This window comes from Rutidosis leptorrhynchoides, chromosome 4 (assembly GCF_046630445.1).
Source record: "Rutidosis leptorrhynchoides isolate AG116_Rl617_1_P2 chromosome 4, CSIRO_AGI_Rlap_v1, whole genome shotgun sequence".
Lineage (NCBI taxonomy): Eukaryota > Viridiplantae > Streptophyta > Magnoliopsida > Asterales > Asteraceae > Rutidosis > Rutidosis leptorrhynchoides.
Window position 1 is genome coordinate 442,572,273 of NC_092336.1, and position 17,323 is coordinate 442,589,595.

The 17,323-nt window shown below is 31.4% G+C and overlaps 1 protein-coding gene across 1 annotated transcript in view; it reads left to right on the top strand.

Annotated features, from left to right (window-relative positions):
* The first annotated feature begins 1,191 nt into the window (after positions 1 to 1,191).
* The window catches only part of LOC139842129 (protein NRT1/ PTR FAMILY 2.7-like), a 32,215-nt gene continuing 16,083 nt past the window's right edge, over positions 1,192 to 17,323 (top strand). Inside the window, exons 1-6 of the mRNA XM_071832305.1 lie at positions 1,192 to 1,346; positions 1,394 to 1,486; positions 1,626 to 1,761; positions 9,333 to 9,478; positions 9,765 to 9,866; positions 10,006 to 10,154. Of these exons, the coding sequence (XP_071688406.1) occupies positions 1,192 to 1,346; positions 1,394 to 1,486; positions 1,626 to 1,761; positions 9,333 to 9,478; positions 9,765 to 9,866; positions 10,006 to 10,154 (781 nt within the window). The remainder of the gene's footprint in view (positions 1,347 to 1,393; positions 1,487 to 1,625; positions 1,762 to 9,332; positions 9,479 to 9,764; positions 9,867 to 10,005; positions 10,155 to 17,323) is intronic.

Consider the following 17,323-nt stretch of genomic DNA (forward strand, 5'->3'; position numbering starts at 1 on the left):
GAATGATAATAATAATATTAATAATCTTTGTAATAATAATAATATCAATAATAATGATAATGAAAACAATACTTTTGATAATAATACTTAATACCTAATAATAATAATAATAATAATAATCTTATTACTAATGATCATAATGTTATTTAATGATAATCTAGGAATGTTAATAATATTAATGATAACAATAATAATAATACTAATAATTATAATTGTAACTAATATCATGATAATAATAATAAAATTTATAATACTAATACTAATAATAATAAATAGAAACAAAATAAGAGTGTATACCCCTTTGAAATCTTTTTTTAAAAATAATGCCCTGGACCGGGCTCGAACCCGCGACCTCTCGTTCATCCGAGTACACCTTAACCATTCTTCTATTTTCGTTATTCTGATTTATACTCCGTATTAAAACCATATAACTTGTTACAGATCTGGCCCAACATGAATTCCTAAATCCATTTGTGGTGATATATTTTAAATGGCCCGATAAAAACAATAAGCCCAATTCGATTTGAATTAAATGGCCCTAGTACAATTGGCCCAACACAATCGGCCCAACACTAGTAATAAATCAAGTCCACCTTAATAAATCTTATATCCGTAATTAAAGTGAAGGTGGGGATCGGTTCTTTCTCTTTTCTTTTAACTCGATAGCTACATCCCAAATATAATAGCAGCCGTTAATCTTCATCAACATATTATATCATCATCATCGTCATATCATTACCTTCATCGGACCATCATCATGATATCATCTAGTCATCATCATCGTTCGTGAAAATATAATGGGTTTCGATGGTGGTGCTTTTGGGTTTGTGTTAGGGTTTCAACTTGAACACAACAGTCGTAAAAGAAAAAAATATGCAGTTGCAACTCACATCCATGATCATCATCCCTATTACTAATCATTGTCACTTCCGGTATCATTTTCACTGTTTGGACAGAAATAGGTGCAGCAGCAACAATATGGGACAGTGATGGTAGCGATTGTGGACAGAAAAATACAGTAGCCACAAAACATGAGTATGATAGCAGGTGTAACGATTTATTGGTGATGGTTTTTCTCTGTCAGGAAAACGAAAACAAGTCAGTCACAATTGCATAAGTTTAAATGGGTTTGATGATTGTTGGTTTGAGTTCATTCAAAACGAAAGTCAGGAGGAGAATATCATTAGTTAAATGGGTATGGGTGGTGCTCACGGTGTTCTTGAGTGGTGGTTCAAAAACTTGAAAATAGAAAGAAAGGGAGCAGCATGCATAGACGATGATGATTTTCACAGTGGGGTAGTTATGGGTTTGTTTGAATTGAAAAGGGAACATGGTAGCAGCATGTTGTATGATTTCATTTGAAGTAAAAACATAAAACGAGTAGTATTAATAGTTGTTGGGTGGTTGCTCGTGGTGGTGTTCGGTTATACTCAAAACAGAAAAACGGAAGGAAAGATAATAAAGAGGATGTTGGTGGTGGTTCTTGGTAATCGATGGGTTATGGTTTGGTCAGGAAATAGAAAACATTACAGCAAGAAGACGGGTTTTTGTTTGGTGTTGAAGTCGAACATGAGCAGTCGGCAATTTCATTGGGGTTTTGGGTGATCAAAAAATGGTGATTGAAGGTGTAATGATTATGTTAAACTTTGGGTAGCAATCGAACTCGATGATTGTGTTGGGTGTTCTTGGCCACAGTGGTTAGTCGAAGGGTGGTATTTTAATGGTCATCAAATAGATGGTAGCCGTGATGGTTTTGCGAGTGTAATGCCAGAGTGTAATGCATATTGTATATGTATATATATAGATAGAGAATATATAGATGAGATAGATGGTTTGTCTTGGGGTTTATGATGTATGTAACATATATAATATATACACTGTGTTCTTAAATGGGTGAAGAGAGAACAAACAACTAACAGTAACATATAATAATAAAAAGTAATATAATAACAAATTTAATATCAAATGCATTATGATCGTGCACACCAACAGTTCAGCAACCGTCTCATTTGTATTCTTCTACCGACAGTTTTCACGGACTGTGTTATAACGTGGTTCATTGCTAAACAATTAAAATATAAAAGTGTTCCTAAAAATCCTAAATTTTTAGATTAAATATATTTAATTATTTCACTCATTAACTGTTTGAAACCTGATCAAAAAGTTTCAATAATTATTTATTTTCTGTTCCAATTTATATGTACGGAGTGCTAATATTTAATCTTAAAAAGGTAAAAATATTTTTTGACAAATCTAAAATTTTCGTAATCAATTTACAGTCAAACTTTTATTTCAATCCTTCATGAATATGTACAATATCTATATTAAAACTAACAAAACATCAACCGAGTGTTATCGACGTTTACTAATTAAGCTCAAAATCATTCATTTTCTATTTACTCTCTCTCTCTCTAAATATAATCAGTTTTAAATAACAAGTCTTTATCACATAAATATATATTATATATTTTTAAACAAATAGATTTAATATTATTTTATATATTTACAAGTAGTATTTATATACATATATATATATATATATATATATATATATATATATATATATATATATATATATATATATATATATATATATATATACATTTGTAATAATAGTTTTCATTATATCACATATTATTTTACATATTTATTTCCAACAATTAACTCATATATTATTTCAATTAATATTTCAAATTATTATTATATATATATATATATATATATATATATATATATATATATATATATATATATATATATATATATATATATATATTTAATTATACATGTATCTATTTACAATTAGTTGTTCGTGAATCGTTGAAATCTGGTCGAGGTTAAATGAATGTACGAACACAGTTTAAACTTTTTGAGATTCAACTTAACAAACTTTGCTTATCGTGTCGGAATAATATAAAGATTGAGTTTAAATTTGGTTGAAAATTTCCGGGTCACTACAGTACCTACCCGTTAAAGAAATTTCGTCCCAAAATTTGAGTAAGGTCGTCATGGCTAACAATAAAAATGTTTTAATGACGAATATGAGTTGATGAATAGAGTTTTATCATTATTGATTAATATAGATAAAACAATTCGATTACTCGAAGAGTACGAATGAAGCTATCACTAAATAGTGAAATGAGATAGACAAGTTTCACCATAACTTTTCACTAGTCATAGTTGAATTCCGGAATTCAAGGGTTTTAATTTTTTTTTTCGAAATCTAAAAGATTTGATTCTTCAGCGAGTAAAGAGATTAAGATCTCTATAATTAAATACGGTGATCTACTTCGATTACTCTGTCTGATATTCCCCTTATAAATTAAGCTCTTCCTTTCCATTATTCTCACCATTCCTATACTCAATTCTCAAATTCAAAAGATTGTGAAAATGCTTAATCAAGTTCTAATCCTTGTCCTTATCATGACTATTGCCACAATCATTCTCCTTTCCAACTTCCACCGGGAGAATCTGTTTTCTTCTACTTCGCCCTTGGCGTTATAGTGTTTTCAATTCTCCCGTGTCTTTATGTTGCGATGAACATTGATATACATGGTTTGTAATTCCTATGTTTGTGATCGGCTTTATACTTTCCTATATTTTTCGGAGCTCCATGCTCTTGTTTTCTCTTCCCGACTCCAAGTCAAGCGAATAATGGTCCAGAATTCGTAGATATAGAGTTTCGAATGATTATAATGTTCAAAGCAGGGTAGAACGTGATAGCACGATTTGATTTTCAAATTTATCAAACATACAGACGATAGAACTATCAAGAATATATTCTTCTTGATATTTTCGGAGGTTATGAAGAATGAAAGAGTTATGTAACATGACACATGATGATGGTATAATCTACTGTGAATTATCATCACGTTTCATTAGAAACTCAGCATGACTTACTATAATATAATCACGTTGATCAAGTGTCATTATATTATACTAACTCATGCATCAATTCCCAACACTACTTCAAAACATTCATATTTTAAACTCGAAAGTTTACAGAATATAGAAACTAACAGTTTCTATATGATGTAACACTGATAGCACGAAGAGATTAATGATTTTAGATAAGAATAGTTATGAAAATATCTTCAGAAATATGGAGGATATTTATAATGAAAGATACTATAATATCTTAGAATTTCTAATATCGAAGGATGGTGAAGAAAATTTGTCCGCAAGAGTTTGGAGTAAGGAGTAAGATATTCGCTAAAGACTTCAGCAGACATTGAATTATTTGGATTCTTTGAAGTCAAACTTATTCTTTGTAATTTGTCACGGCTTCCTTCATAGTTTCGCATAATCCGCTTTTCGGTACTAAATTTTCTATTGAGTGTTTCCAATACTCCATTCTTCATCATCAAACTTTTGACGGTTAAGGTCGTGTACAGTTTTTGCCGCTGTATTCAGCTTTTTTAGAATTTATGGTATTGATTTGTAGACTGGGTGCTTTTCAGAATTTCAGAATGAAAGATCATAATCCTAAGAGATAAATGTTATACATATAACGGTTGATGTAAATATGCTGTGAGTTTTCAAAGTACTGATTGCTGATTCCCGATAATTGGTATGGCAATTTTTGTTACAAGATGTAGATGAGTACATGATAGAGTTTCAACGAACAATAATGATTTTTCGGAAAGTCAAAGATCAATGAAGTTGCTGGTAAGTTTACCGCTAATGTGGTGGAATATAAATGGTTCTCCGGTAACGATGACGAAAGGTAAACTTATATATCAAAGTTATAGTAGAGTTTACTCGAATGAAAAGTCGAAATTGATTTGTTGAAGCTGTGACAAATTTGGATAATTTGAAAAGGAATTGCAATGTTATTTTCGGTAATAACAATACCAAAGGAGTTAGCACAGATACGTGTTAAACGTTTACTCAGGTTCTAAGTGTTTTCAGAGGCATAACTATATGTAACAATCTTTTCTTCCGTAGATGAAGTGCGGTTGGTTCATCCTCTCGATTGAGGTGTTTTCAGGAATTATGAAAAGTTTAAACACAGATTGTAATCATGAAGATACAAATGAGGTTTAAGACGAATCAAGTGGCAAACTTGAAGAATTATTTAGTTTCATATATTATAATCAATATTTTAATTCATTTTAATTGTCCAATGTCATTAGTCCACAGTTGATAGTCCACAGTTAGCAATTCAATAATTCATATATAGTTTAATATATAATATTCGAATTAATTAATACGTATCATGACCCGTATTCGTCTCAGACTCGATCACAACTCAAAGTATATATATTATTATAGAATCAACCTCAACCCTGTATAGAGAACTCGATCATTACTGCATATAGAGTGTCTATGGTTATTCCAAATAATATATATATATATATATATATATATATATATATATATATATATATATATATATATATATATATATATATATATATATATATATGCGTCGATATGATATGTCAAAACCTTGTATACGTGTCCCGATATTTAAAGTGCGTAAAATAAATGCAGAATTTAAATGACGATAAATAAAATGCGTAAATAAATAACAGAAATTAAATGACGATAAATAAAATTGCGATAATTAAATTGTGATAAATAAACTGAGATAAATAAAAATGTAATCAGTTAGCTAGGAACAGTTAGCGTGGATTCTTAACAAAATTTCCTATAGTTAATTTGTTTGTTTCTAATAAATTTTTTTTTTTTTTTTTTTGCCAATGTTTTTCTTCATTATGCCACTTGTTGGATTCTGATAGGTCAAAATCCCAATATGAAATTGAATGAAAATGGTTATTCTGCGGTGAACGGATTCGTATCTCTAGGGATGTAAGTAGAATAGTAAATGACTTTTGAATCAGATTCGAAGAACGTACAGTGTAACTTATTAATGTAAAATCTAAATATTCCCCGGGTATTACCTACCCGTTAAAATATTTTCACCATTAACAGTTTGTACGAAAGAATTTTTAATTACAATCTTTATGAAAATATACTTACATATATATTTTCTTCAGATGTAATCATGGATTTAATGAGTTAATATGATATTAAACTCATTTGATTTACCGTTAGAATAAGAATATATAATCTCTAAAACATTAGAGATTACATAATTGCCATGTCAAACAAAGATAACCGATGTAGAACGATTTGTAGAACGATGATTATACTTGAGGTACAGAATGAGATGTTGAGGTATGTGAAGTTGAAACTTGGTTTGCTGGTGGTATTGTTGGTGCTGGTAATGTTGCTGAAGCTGATAAGTTTTGCACCATATTCTCCAAATTAATTACTCGAGCGCGAAGCCCGTTGACTTCTTCTATTATTCTGGGATGATTGTCGGTTATAACGAGTGGATGAATAAGGTTTAGAGTTTTAGATAGAATATAATTGTGGTGAGATATTCGGGAAATGAGGGTGAAAATGGTGTTTCGGACTGGTTCGCCGGTAAGTGCTTCAGGTTCATCACCAAGAGGTAAATTCGGTTGGTGAAAAGGATAGTCGTCTCCATTGATTAAGTCGACTACGAACCCATCAGATGAATTGGGGATGGCTGATCGATTGATTCATTCTGGTGACACCGCTTTCGGAGCTTAGGTGAATATTCATGTCAGAATAGCTGTCGGAATAACTATCCGAATAGCTATAGAAATCTGAGGGACTCAAACTGGTTGAGGGATTCATCTCGTACGATCAGATGAAGGATTTCTTTGATAAGAAAAAGATTATAGGATGTAGATTAGTACCCTGCAATACATAATTTACATACGCATATATAATACTAAAATCCCATAAGTTACGGAGGAATGTACGGAATATGTCAGGCAAGGTTTACAGTAACAGATACGCTAAGATACAAATTTATCTATACACTATCTATGCAATAGAGGCAGTAAGATGTGTCTAGACTTTAAGGATGATAAGCAAGTAACTTTCTACACGAAAAGATAAGCAAAACTTTTGACATGCTGACACGGTCGAAGTCCAGACTCACTAATGCATCTAAACAACTATCAGTTAGACACACTAATTCAAGACCTGGTTCACTAAGACCACCGCTCTGATACCAACTGAAAGGACCCGTCCTAATCCATCTGGATGAAGTCACCAACATTTGGTTCCATTGCGATAATCGACTCCAAATAATGTCTTTAAAATGAGCAAATGCACAGCGGAATGTTTCTTTCATACCTGAGAATAAACATGCTTTCAAGTGTCAACCAAAAGGTTGGTGAATTCATAGGTTTATCATAAAACAATAAAATTCATCATTTTGATAGACCACAAGTTTTAAATGCTGCATGGTACAAATGGGCCCGAATCCTATACCCACCTGTAATGTACATGCGATATATTTTAAATACAGTACACCTTTCTCGTGTACAAAATTCTTTTTCATAAATCTTAATAACCGTACACATGTCTCGTGCACAAAAATAATATACACATAACCTGTGTATAAAATCATTCTCTCGATACATAACATTCATATCAATTGGTGGCAATTATCCTGTCCACATAATTCAATGGTGGCAATTATCATGTCCACATAATTCAATGGTGGCAATTATCATGTTTACATAATTCAATAATAATCCGCAGAACTTCTGTCTACATAATAATTCATTCGAGGAATGTTTTGCTTGTGTCTATCTCGTCAAACATTTATAAAAGCATTTCATGTATTCGCAGTTCAAAATATATTTCAAAAGCATTTAATAAAAACAGTTGTAAAAGTAGCGCATGTATTCTCAGTCCCAAAAATGTAAAGAGTAAAAGGGAATCAAATGAACTCACCATACTGTATTTCGTAGTAAAAATATGCATACAACGGAACTGAACAATGCAGGGTTGGCCTCGAATTCACGAACCAATATCATTTATGTATATTAACACATATAATAACAACTAACAAGTTTATATATTAATACTTTACATATCATATTACTAAATAAGTTATATTTATCCTATATACTTTAAATAGTAACTATTTATTTATATAATATATTTATTAATATAGTAAATACTTATTAGAGTAGCTTAATATTATAATATTTATCATTTATCATAATATATTAAAATAGAAATTTATTTTAAGGTTTATATGTGATAAGAATATATATATTTATATTAATTAATATATTTTATATATATATATATATATATATATATATATATATATATATATAGCTTACTAAATGTCATTTTAATAATAAAAATCTAGTAATATGTAATATTAATATATTTGTAATGTATTTTGTAAAATAATATTTATTTGTAATAATAACAATAATAGTGATAATAATAATGATAATAATAATATAATGATAATGATATAAATAATAGTGATAATAAAAATGATACTTTTGAAAATGACAATTTTAATAGAAATGATAATAATAATAATAATATTAATAATCTTTGTAATAATAATAATATCAATAATAATGATAATGAAAACAATACTTTTGATAATAATACTTAATACCTAATAATAATAATAATAATCTTATTACTAATGATCATAATGTTATTTAATGATAATCTAGGAATGTTAATAATATTAATGATAACAATAATAATAATAATACTAATAATCATAATTGTAACTAATATCATGATAATACTAATAAAATTTATAATACTAATACTAATAATAATAAATAGAAACAAAATAAGAGTGTATACCCCTTTGAAATCTTTTTCTAAAAATAATGCCCTGGACCGGGCTCGAACCCGCGACCTCTCGTTCATCCGAGTACACCTTAACCATTCTTCTATTTTTGTTATTCTAATTTATACTCCGTATTAAAACCATATAACTTGTTACAGATCTGGCCCAACATGAATTCCTAAATCCATTTGTGGTAATATATTTTAAATGGCCCGATAAAAACAATAAGCCCAATTCGATTTGAATTAAATGGCCCTAGTACAATTGCCCCAACACAATCAGCCCAACACTAGTAATAAATCAAGCCCACCTTGATAAATCTTATATCCGTAATTAAAGTGAAGGTGGGGATCGGTTCTTTCTCTTTTCTTTTAACTCGACAGCTACATCCCAAATATAATAGCAGTCGTTAATCTTCATCAACATATTATATCATCATCATTGTCATATCATTACCGTCATCGGATCATCATCATGATATCATCTAGTCATCATCATCATTCGTGAAAATATAATGGGTTTCGATGGTGGTGCTTTTGGGTTTGTGTTAAGGTTTCAACTTGAACACAACAGTCGTAAAAGAAAAAAAATATGCAGTTGCAACTCACATCGATGATCATCATCCCTATTACTAATCATTGTCACTTCTGGTATCATTTTCACTATTTAGACAGAAATTGGTGTAGCAGCAACAATATGGGACAGTGATGGTAGCGATTGTGGACAGAAAAATACAGTAGCCACAAAACATGAGTATGATAGCAGGTGTAACAATTTATTGGTGATGGTTTTTCTCGGTCAGGAAAACGAAAACAAGTCAGTCACAATTGCATAAGTTTAAATGGGTTTAATGATTGTTGGTATGAGTTCGTTCAAAACGAAAGTCAGGAGGAGGATATCATTAGTTAAATGGGTATGGGTGGTGCTCACGGTGTTCTTGAGTGGTGGTTCGAAAACTTGAAAACAGAAAGAAAGGGAGCAGCATGCATAGACGATGATGATTTTCACAGTGGGGTAGTTATGGGTTTGTTTGAATCGAAAAGGGAACATGGTAGCAGCATGTTGTATGATTTCATTTGAAGTAAAAACATAAAACGAGCAGTATTAATAGTTGTTGGGTGGTTGCTCGTGGTGGTGTTCGGTTATACTCAAAACAGAAAAACGAAAGGAAAGATAATAAAGAGGATGTTGGTGGTGGTTCTTGGTAATTGATGGGTTATGGTTTGGTCAGGAAATAGAAAACATCACAGCAAGAATACGGGTTTTTGTTTGCTGTTGAAGTCGAACATGAGCAGTCGGCAATTTCATTGGGGTTTTGGGTGATCAAAAAATGGTGATTGAAGGTGTAATGATTATGTTAAACTTTGGGTAGCAATCGAACTCGATGATTGTGTTGGGTGTTCTTGGCCACAGTGGTTAGTCGAAGGGTGGTATTTTAATGGTCATCAAATAGATGGTAGCCGTGATAGTTTTGCGAGTGTAATGCCAGAGTGTAATGCATATTGTATATGTATATATATAGATAGAGAATATATAGATGAGATAGATGGTTTATCTTGGGGTTTATGATGTATGTAACATATATAATATATACACTGTGTTCTTATATGGGTGAAGAGAGAACAAACAACTAACAGTAACATATAATAATAAAAAGTAATATAATAACAAATTTAATATCAAGTGCATTATGATCGTGCACACCAACAGTTCAGCAGCCGTCTCATTTGTATTCTTCTACCGACAGTTTTAATGGACTGTGTTATAACGTGGTTCATTGCTAAACAATTAAAATATAAAAGTGTTCCTAAAAATCCTAAATTTTTAGATTAAATATATTTAATTATTTCACTCATTAACTGTTTGAAACCTGATCAAAAAGGTTCAATAATTATTTATTTTCTGTTCCAATTTATATGTACGGAGTGCTAATATTTAATCTTAAAAAGGTAAAAATATTTTTTGACAAATCTAAAATTTTCGTAATCAATTTACAGTCAAACTTTTATTTCAATCCTTCATGAATATGTAGAATATCTATATTAACACTAACAAAACATCAACCGAGTGTTACAGACGTTTACTAATTAAGCTCAAAATCATTCATTTTCTATTTACTCTCTCTCTCTCTAAATATAATCAGTTTTAAATAACAAGTTTTTATCACATAAATATATATTATATATTTTTAAACAAATAGATTTAATATTATTTTTTATATTTACAAGTAGTATTTATATACATATTTATATACATATATATATATATATATATATATATATATATATATATATATATATATATATATATATATATATATATATATATATATATATATATATATATATATATTGTAGTGACCCGAACTTTTCCATGTTTATATATATTAATTGAGATTGATATTTACATGATTAAATGTTTCCAACATGTTAAGCAATCAAACTTGTTAAGACTTGATTAATTAAAATATGTTTCATATAGACAATTGACCACCCAAGTTGACCGGTGATTCACGAACGTTAAAACTTGTAAAAACTATATGATGACATATATATGGATATATATATATATATATAGTTAACATGATACTATGATAAGTAAACATATCATTAAGTATATTAACAATGAACTACATATGTAAAAACAAGACTATTAACTTAATGATTTTTAAACGAGACATATATGTAACCATTATCGTTGTAAAGACATTTAATGTATATATATCATATTAAGAGATATTCATACATGATAATATCATGATAATATAATAATTTAAAATCTCATTTGATATTATAAACATTGGGTTAACAACATTTAACAAGATCGTTAACCTAAAGGTTTCAAAACAACACTTACATGTAACGACTAACGATGACTTAACGACTCAGTTAAAATGTATATACATGTAGTGTTTTAATATGTATTTATACACTTTTGAAAGACTTCAATACACTTATCAAAATACTTCTACTTAACAAAAATGCTTACAATTACATCCTCGTTCAGTTTCATCAACAATTCTACTCGTATGCACCCGTATTCGTACTCGTACAATACACAGCTTTTAGATGTATGTACTATTGGTATATACACTCCAATGATCAGCTCTTAGCAACCCATGTGAGTCACCTAACACATGTGGGAACCATCATTTGGCAACTAGCATGAAATATCTCATAAAATTACGAAAATATGAGTAATCATTCATGACTTATTTACATGAAAACAAAATTACATATCCTTTATATCTAATCCATACACCAATGACCAAAAACACTTACAAACACTTTCATTCTTCAATTTTCTTCATCTAATTGATCTCTCTCAAGTTCTATCTTCAAGTTCTAAGTGTTCTTCATAAATTCTACAAGTTCTAGTTACATAAAATCAAGAATACTTTCAAGGTTGCTAGCTCACTTCCAATCTTGTAAGGTGATCATCCAACCTCAAGAAATCTTTGTTTCTTACAATAGGTTATCATTCTAATACAAGGTAATAATCATATTCAAACTTTGGTTCAATTTCTATAACTATAACAATCTTATTTCAAGTGATGATCTTACTTGAACTTGTTTTCGTGTCATGATTCTGCTTCAAGAACTTCGAGCCATCCAAGGATCCGTTGAAGCTAGATCCATTTTTTTCTTTTCCAGTAGGTTTATCCAAGGAACTTAAGGTATTAATGATGTTCATAACATCATTCGATTCATACATATAAAGCTATCTTATTCGAAGGTTTAAACTTGTAATCACTAGAACATAGTTTAGTTAATTCTAAACTTGTTCGCAAACAAAAGTTAATCCTTCTAACTTGAATTTTAAAATCAACTAAACACATGTTATATATCTATATGATATGCTAACTTAATGATTTAAAACCTGGAAACACGAAAAACACCGTAAAACCGGATTTACGCCGTCGTAGTAACACCGCGGGCTGTTTTGGGTTAGTTAATTAAAAACTATGATAAACTTTGATTTAAAAGTTGTTATTCTGAGAAAATGATTTCTATTATGAACATGAAACTATATCCAAAAATTATGGTTAAACTCAAAGTGGAAGTATGTTTTCTAAAATGGTCATCTAGACGTCGTTCTTTCGACTAAAATGACTACCTTTACAAAAAAGACTTGTAACTTATTTTTCCGACTATAAACCTATACTTTTTCTGTTTAGATTCATAAAATAGAGTTCAATATGAAACCATAGCAATTTGATTCACTCAAAACGGATTTAAAATGAAGAAGTTATGGGTAAAACAAGATTGGATAATTTTTCTCATTTTAGCTACGTGAAAATTGGTAACAAATCTATTCCAACCATAACTTAATCAACTTGTATTGTATATTATGTAATCTTGATATACCATAGACACGTATACAATGTTTCGACCTATCATGTCGATACATCTATATATATTTCGGAACAACCATAGACACTCTATATGTGAATGTTGGAGTTAGCTATACAGGGTTGAGGTTGATTCCAAAATATATATAGTTTGAGTTGTGATCAATACTGAGATACGTATACACTGGGTCGTGGATTGATTCAAGATAATATTTATCGATTTATTTCTGTACATCTAACTGTGGACAACTAGTTGTAGGTTACTAACGAGGACAGCTGACTTAATAAACTTAAAACATCAAAATATATTAAAAGTGTTGTAAATATATTTTGAACATACTTTGATATATATGTATATATTGTTATAGGTTCGTGAATCAACCAGTGGCCAAGTCTTACTTCCCGACGAAGTAAAAATCTGTGAAAGTGAGTTATAGTCCCACTTTTAAAATCTAATATTTTTGGGATGAGAATACATGCAGGTTTTATAAATGATTTACAAAATAGACACAAGTACGTGAAACTACATTCTATGGTTGAATTATCGAAATCGAATATGCCCCTTTTTATTAAGTCTGGTAATCTAAGAATTAGGGAACAGACACCCTAATTGACGCGAATCCTAAAGATAGATCTATTGGGCCTAACAAACCCCATCCAAAGTACCGGATGCTTTAGTACTTCGAAATTTATATCATATCCGAAGGGTGTCCCGGAATGATGGGGATATTCTTATATATGCATCTTGTTAATGTCGGTTACCAGGTGTTCACCATATGAATGACTTTTATCTCTATGTATGGGATGTGTATTGAAATATGAAATCTTGTGGTCTATTATTATGATTTGATATATATAGGTTAAACCTATAACTCACCAACATTTTTGTTGACGTTTTAAGCATGTTTATTCTCAGGTGATTATTAAGAGCTTCCGCTGTCGCATACTTAAATAAGGACGAGATTTGGAGTCCATGCTTGTATGATATTGTGTAAAAACTGCATTCAAGAAACTTATTTTGTTGTAACATATTTGTATTGTAAACCATTATGTAATGGTCGTGTGTAAACGGGATATTTTAGATTATCATTATTTGATAATCTACGTAAAGCTTTTTAAACCTTTATTGATGAAATAAAGGTTATGGTTTGTTTTAAAATGAATGCAGTCTTTGAAAAACGTCTCATATAGAGGTCAAAACCTCGCAAAGAAATCAATTAATATGGAACGTTTTTAATCAATAAGAACGGGACATTTCAGTTGGTATCCGAGCGTTGGTCTTAGAGAACCAGAATTTTGCATTAGTGTGTCTTATCGAGTTTGTTAGGATGCATTAGTGAGTCTGGACTTCGACCGTGTTTACTTGAAAAATGATTGCTTAACAAATTTTGTTGGAAACTATATATTTTTAACATGTGAATATTATGTGATATATTAATCTCTTAACGCGTTTGATATTATGTGATAGATGTCTACCTCTAGAACAAGTCCCATTTACTCACCTAATAATAATGAAGAGTCAAATGTAAATTGGAATGATTCGTGGACTGATTCACAAGTTCCCGAAGAGGAACCGGAAGAAGAGTCGGAACCGGAAGAAGAATCAGAACCGGAAGAAGAATCGGAACCGGATGAAGAAATAGAACCGGTGGGGGAAATAATAAAACGGTTAAGTAAAAGAAAATCCTCAACCAACCTACCAAGGTTAATTATGGTCAATGGTGTTTCCGCCAAGGAAGCAAAATATTGGGAGGATTACCAATTCTTCGATGAATCGGATTCCGACGAGAATTCCGATGATGTTATAGAAATTACCCCAACTGAATTTAAAAAGTCAAAAGAAAATAATAAGGGAAAGGGCATAAAAATAGAGAAATCTAATTCCAACCCCGATGAACTTTATATGTATCGTCAACCCCCGAAGTTCTTAAGTTGTAACAATGACCCGGGAACATCTAAACCACCAGGTTTTTCTAAACCAATGTGGAAAACGACGGCTCGTATTAGGGGAACATCATATATCCCTAGAAACTTGGCAAAACGAACCAAAACCGAAGAAGAAGAAACAAGCGAGTCGGAATAAGATAGTTGTATTCGTGTGGTGTAATATATGTAATATATTGTATTAATAAGTATTTTTTTTATGAATCTAACTCTTGTCTATTTTACAGTATAAAAACACAAAATGGATAGACAACCCAATATTTTAAGAGACCTACCCGGAGACATGATTGATGAAATCTTGTCTAGAGTCGGTCAGAATTCTTTGGCACAACTATTTAAGGCGAGATCAGTTTGTAAGACATTCGAAGAACGTTCTAAGAATGCCTTGCTTTATAAAAGGCTTTCGTTCGAAAGATGGGGGATATCACATTGGGAAATCCATAAGTTACGATGTGTTTACTTTGACGCATATATTGCGGGGAACCCAAATGCTATTTTACGCAATGGGTTAAGAAATTATTTTGACTCAATATATCCGAATATTGGACTTCGTGATTTAGAAAAAGCGGCTAACATGCAACATAAAGAAGCATGTTATGCTTACGGATTAGTAATGTTCGCTTCTCACCAAAGTGAGAACAAGAACATCGGGCTACAACTATTAAACAAAACGTTCCCACAAGTGACGGAGTCGGTAATTGGGGTAAGAAATGAGGTTTTTAGATTGTCACGGGACTGTTGGACATTACGTAACCCTCGTCCCTTTGACGACGTTACAACACGCTGTCTTATCAACGGCCATAACGGTTATGTTCCACAAGACCAAGGATGGGAAGTAATCCTAGTAAAACCAGAATGCATGACTTGTTTCTGGACGTATGAATTACGTGTCTTTATTGCCTTTGCTGAACGACTTGTGTACTAGCTAGAATTATCTTCACAACCATCTTGTATCAAATTTATTGTGTGCTATATTTCATGATATATGTAAAATAAGCGGTATTGTAAGTTTGTAAAATATTGTGTAAAAGTTTGAACGCGAAATATTATTATAATCAGTTTTTCATATAGAATTGTAGTAGTTGAATTGTATATTAGCTACTAAGTATGAACTTAACGGGTAGGTACTACCCGAATTTAAACTTATAAAACGCTAATATGAAGAAAAAGATTTTATAAATGAGTTCATATTATGCTACGAAATACTATTAACTACTCTTAATATTCTGTATGATTAACTTGTTCCATTTGATTATTTTGAAGGAAATGGCACCGACTACTCGACACACCGTGAATACGAATGAAGAGGAATTCCGTACTTTTCTAGCTTCAAACATAGCCGCAGTACAGGCTGCGCTACATACCAACAATAACCTTGGATCTAGCAGTACAGGAAATTGTGTAGGATGCACCTACAAAGAATTCACTGCCTGCAAACCTTTGGAATTTGATGGAACCGAAGGACCGATCGGATTGAAACGGTGGACCGAGAAGGTCGAATCGGTGTTTGCCATAAGTAAGTGTACTGAAGAGGACAAAGTGAAGTACGCTACGCATACCTTCACAGGTTCTGCGTTAACATGGTGGAATACCTATCTAGAGCAAGTGGGACAAGATGATGCGTACGCACTACCGTGGTCAGCATTCAAGCACTTGATGAACGAGAAGTACCGTCCCAGAAGCGAGGTCAATAAGCTCAAGACAGAACTTAGAGGGTTACGAACCCAAGGATTTGATATTACCACGTACGAAAGACGATTCACAGAATTGTGCCTATTGTGTCCGGGAGCATTCGAAGATGAGGAAGATAAGATTGACGCGTTTGTGAAAGGATTACCGAAAAGAATCCAAGAAGATATAAGTTCACACGAGCCCGCCTCCATACAACAGGCATGTAGAATGGCTCACAAACTAGTGAACCAGATTGAAGAAAGAATTAAAGAACAGACTACTGAAGAGGCCAATGTGAAGCAAGTCAAAAGAAAGTGGGAGGAAAACGGTGATAAGAATCACCAATACAACAATAACAGCAATTACAACAATAATCGCAACAATTATCCCAACAATCGCAACATCAATCGCAACTACAACAAACGGCCCAACAACAACAACAACAGCAACTACAACAATCATCCCAACAACAATAATAACCGCAACAACAACAACAATCAGAAGCAGCTATGCCAAAGGTGTGAAAAGTATCACTCGGGGTTCTGCACCAAATTTTGCAACAAGTGTAAAAGAAATGGTCATAGCGCAGCGAAGTGTGAGGTCTACGGACCAGGGGTTAATAGAACGAAAGGAACAAATGGTGTCGGAACGAGTAATGGCGGAGCAAGTAGTGTCGGAGCAAGTTATGCCAATGT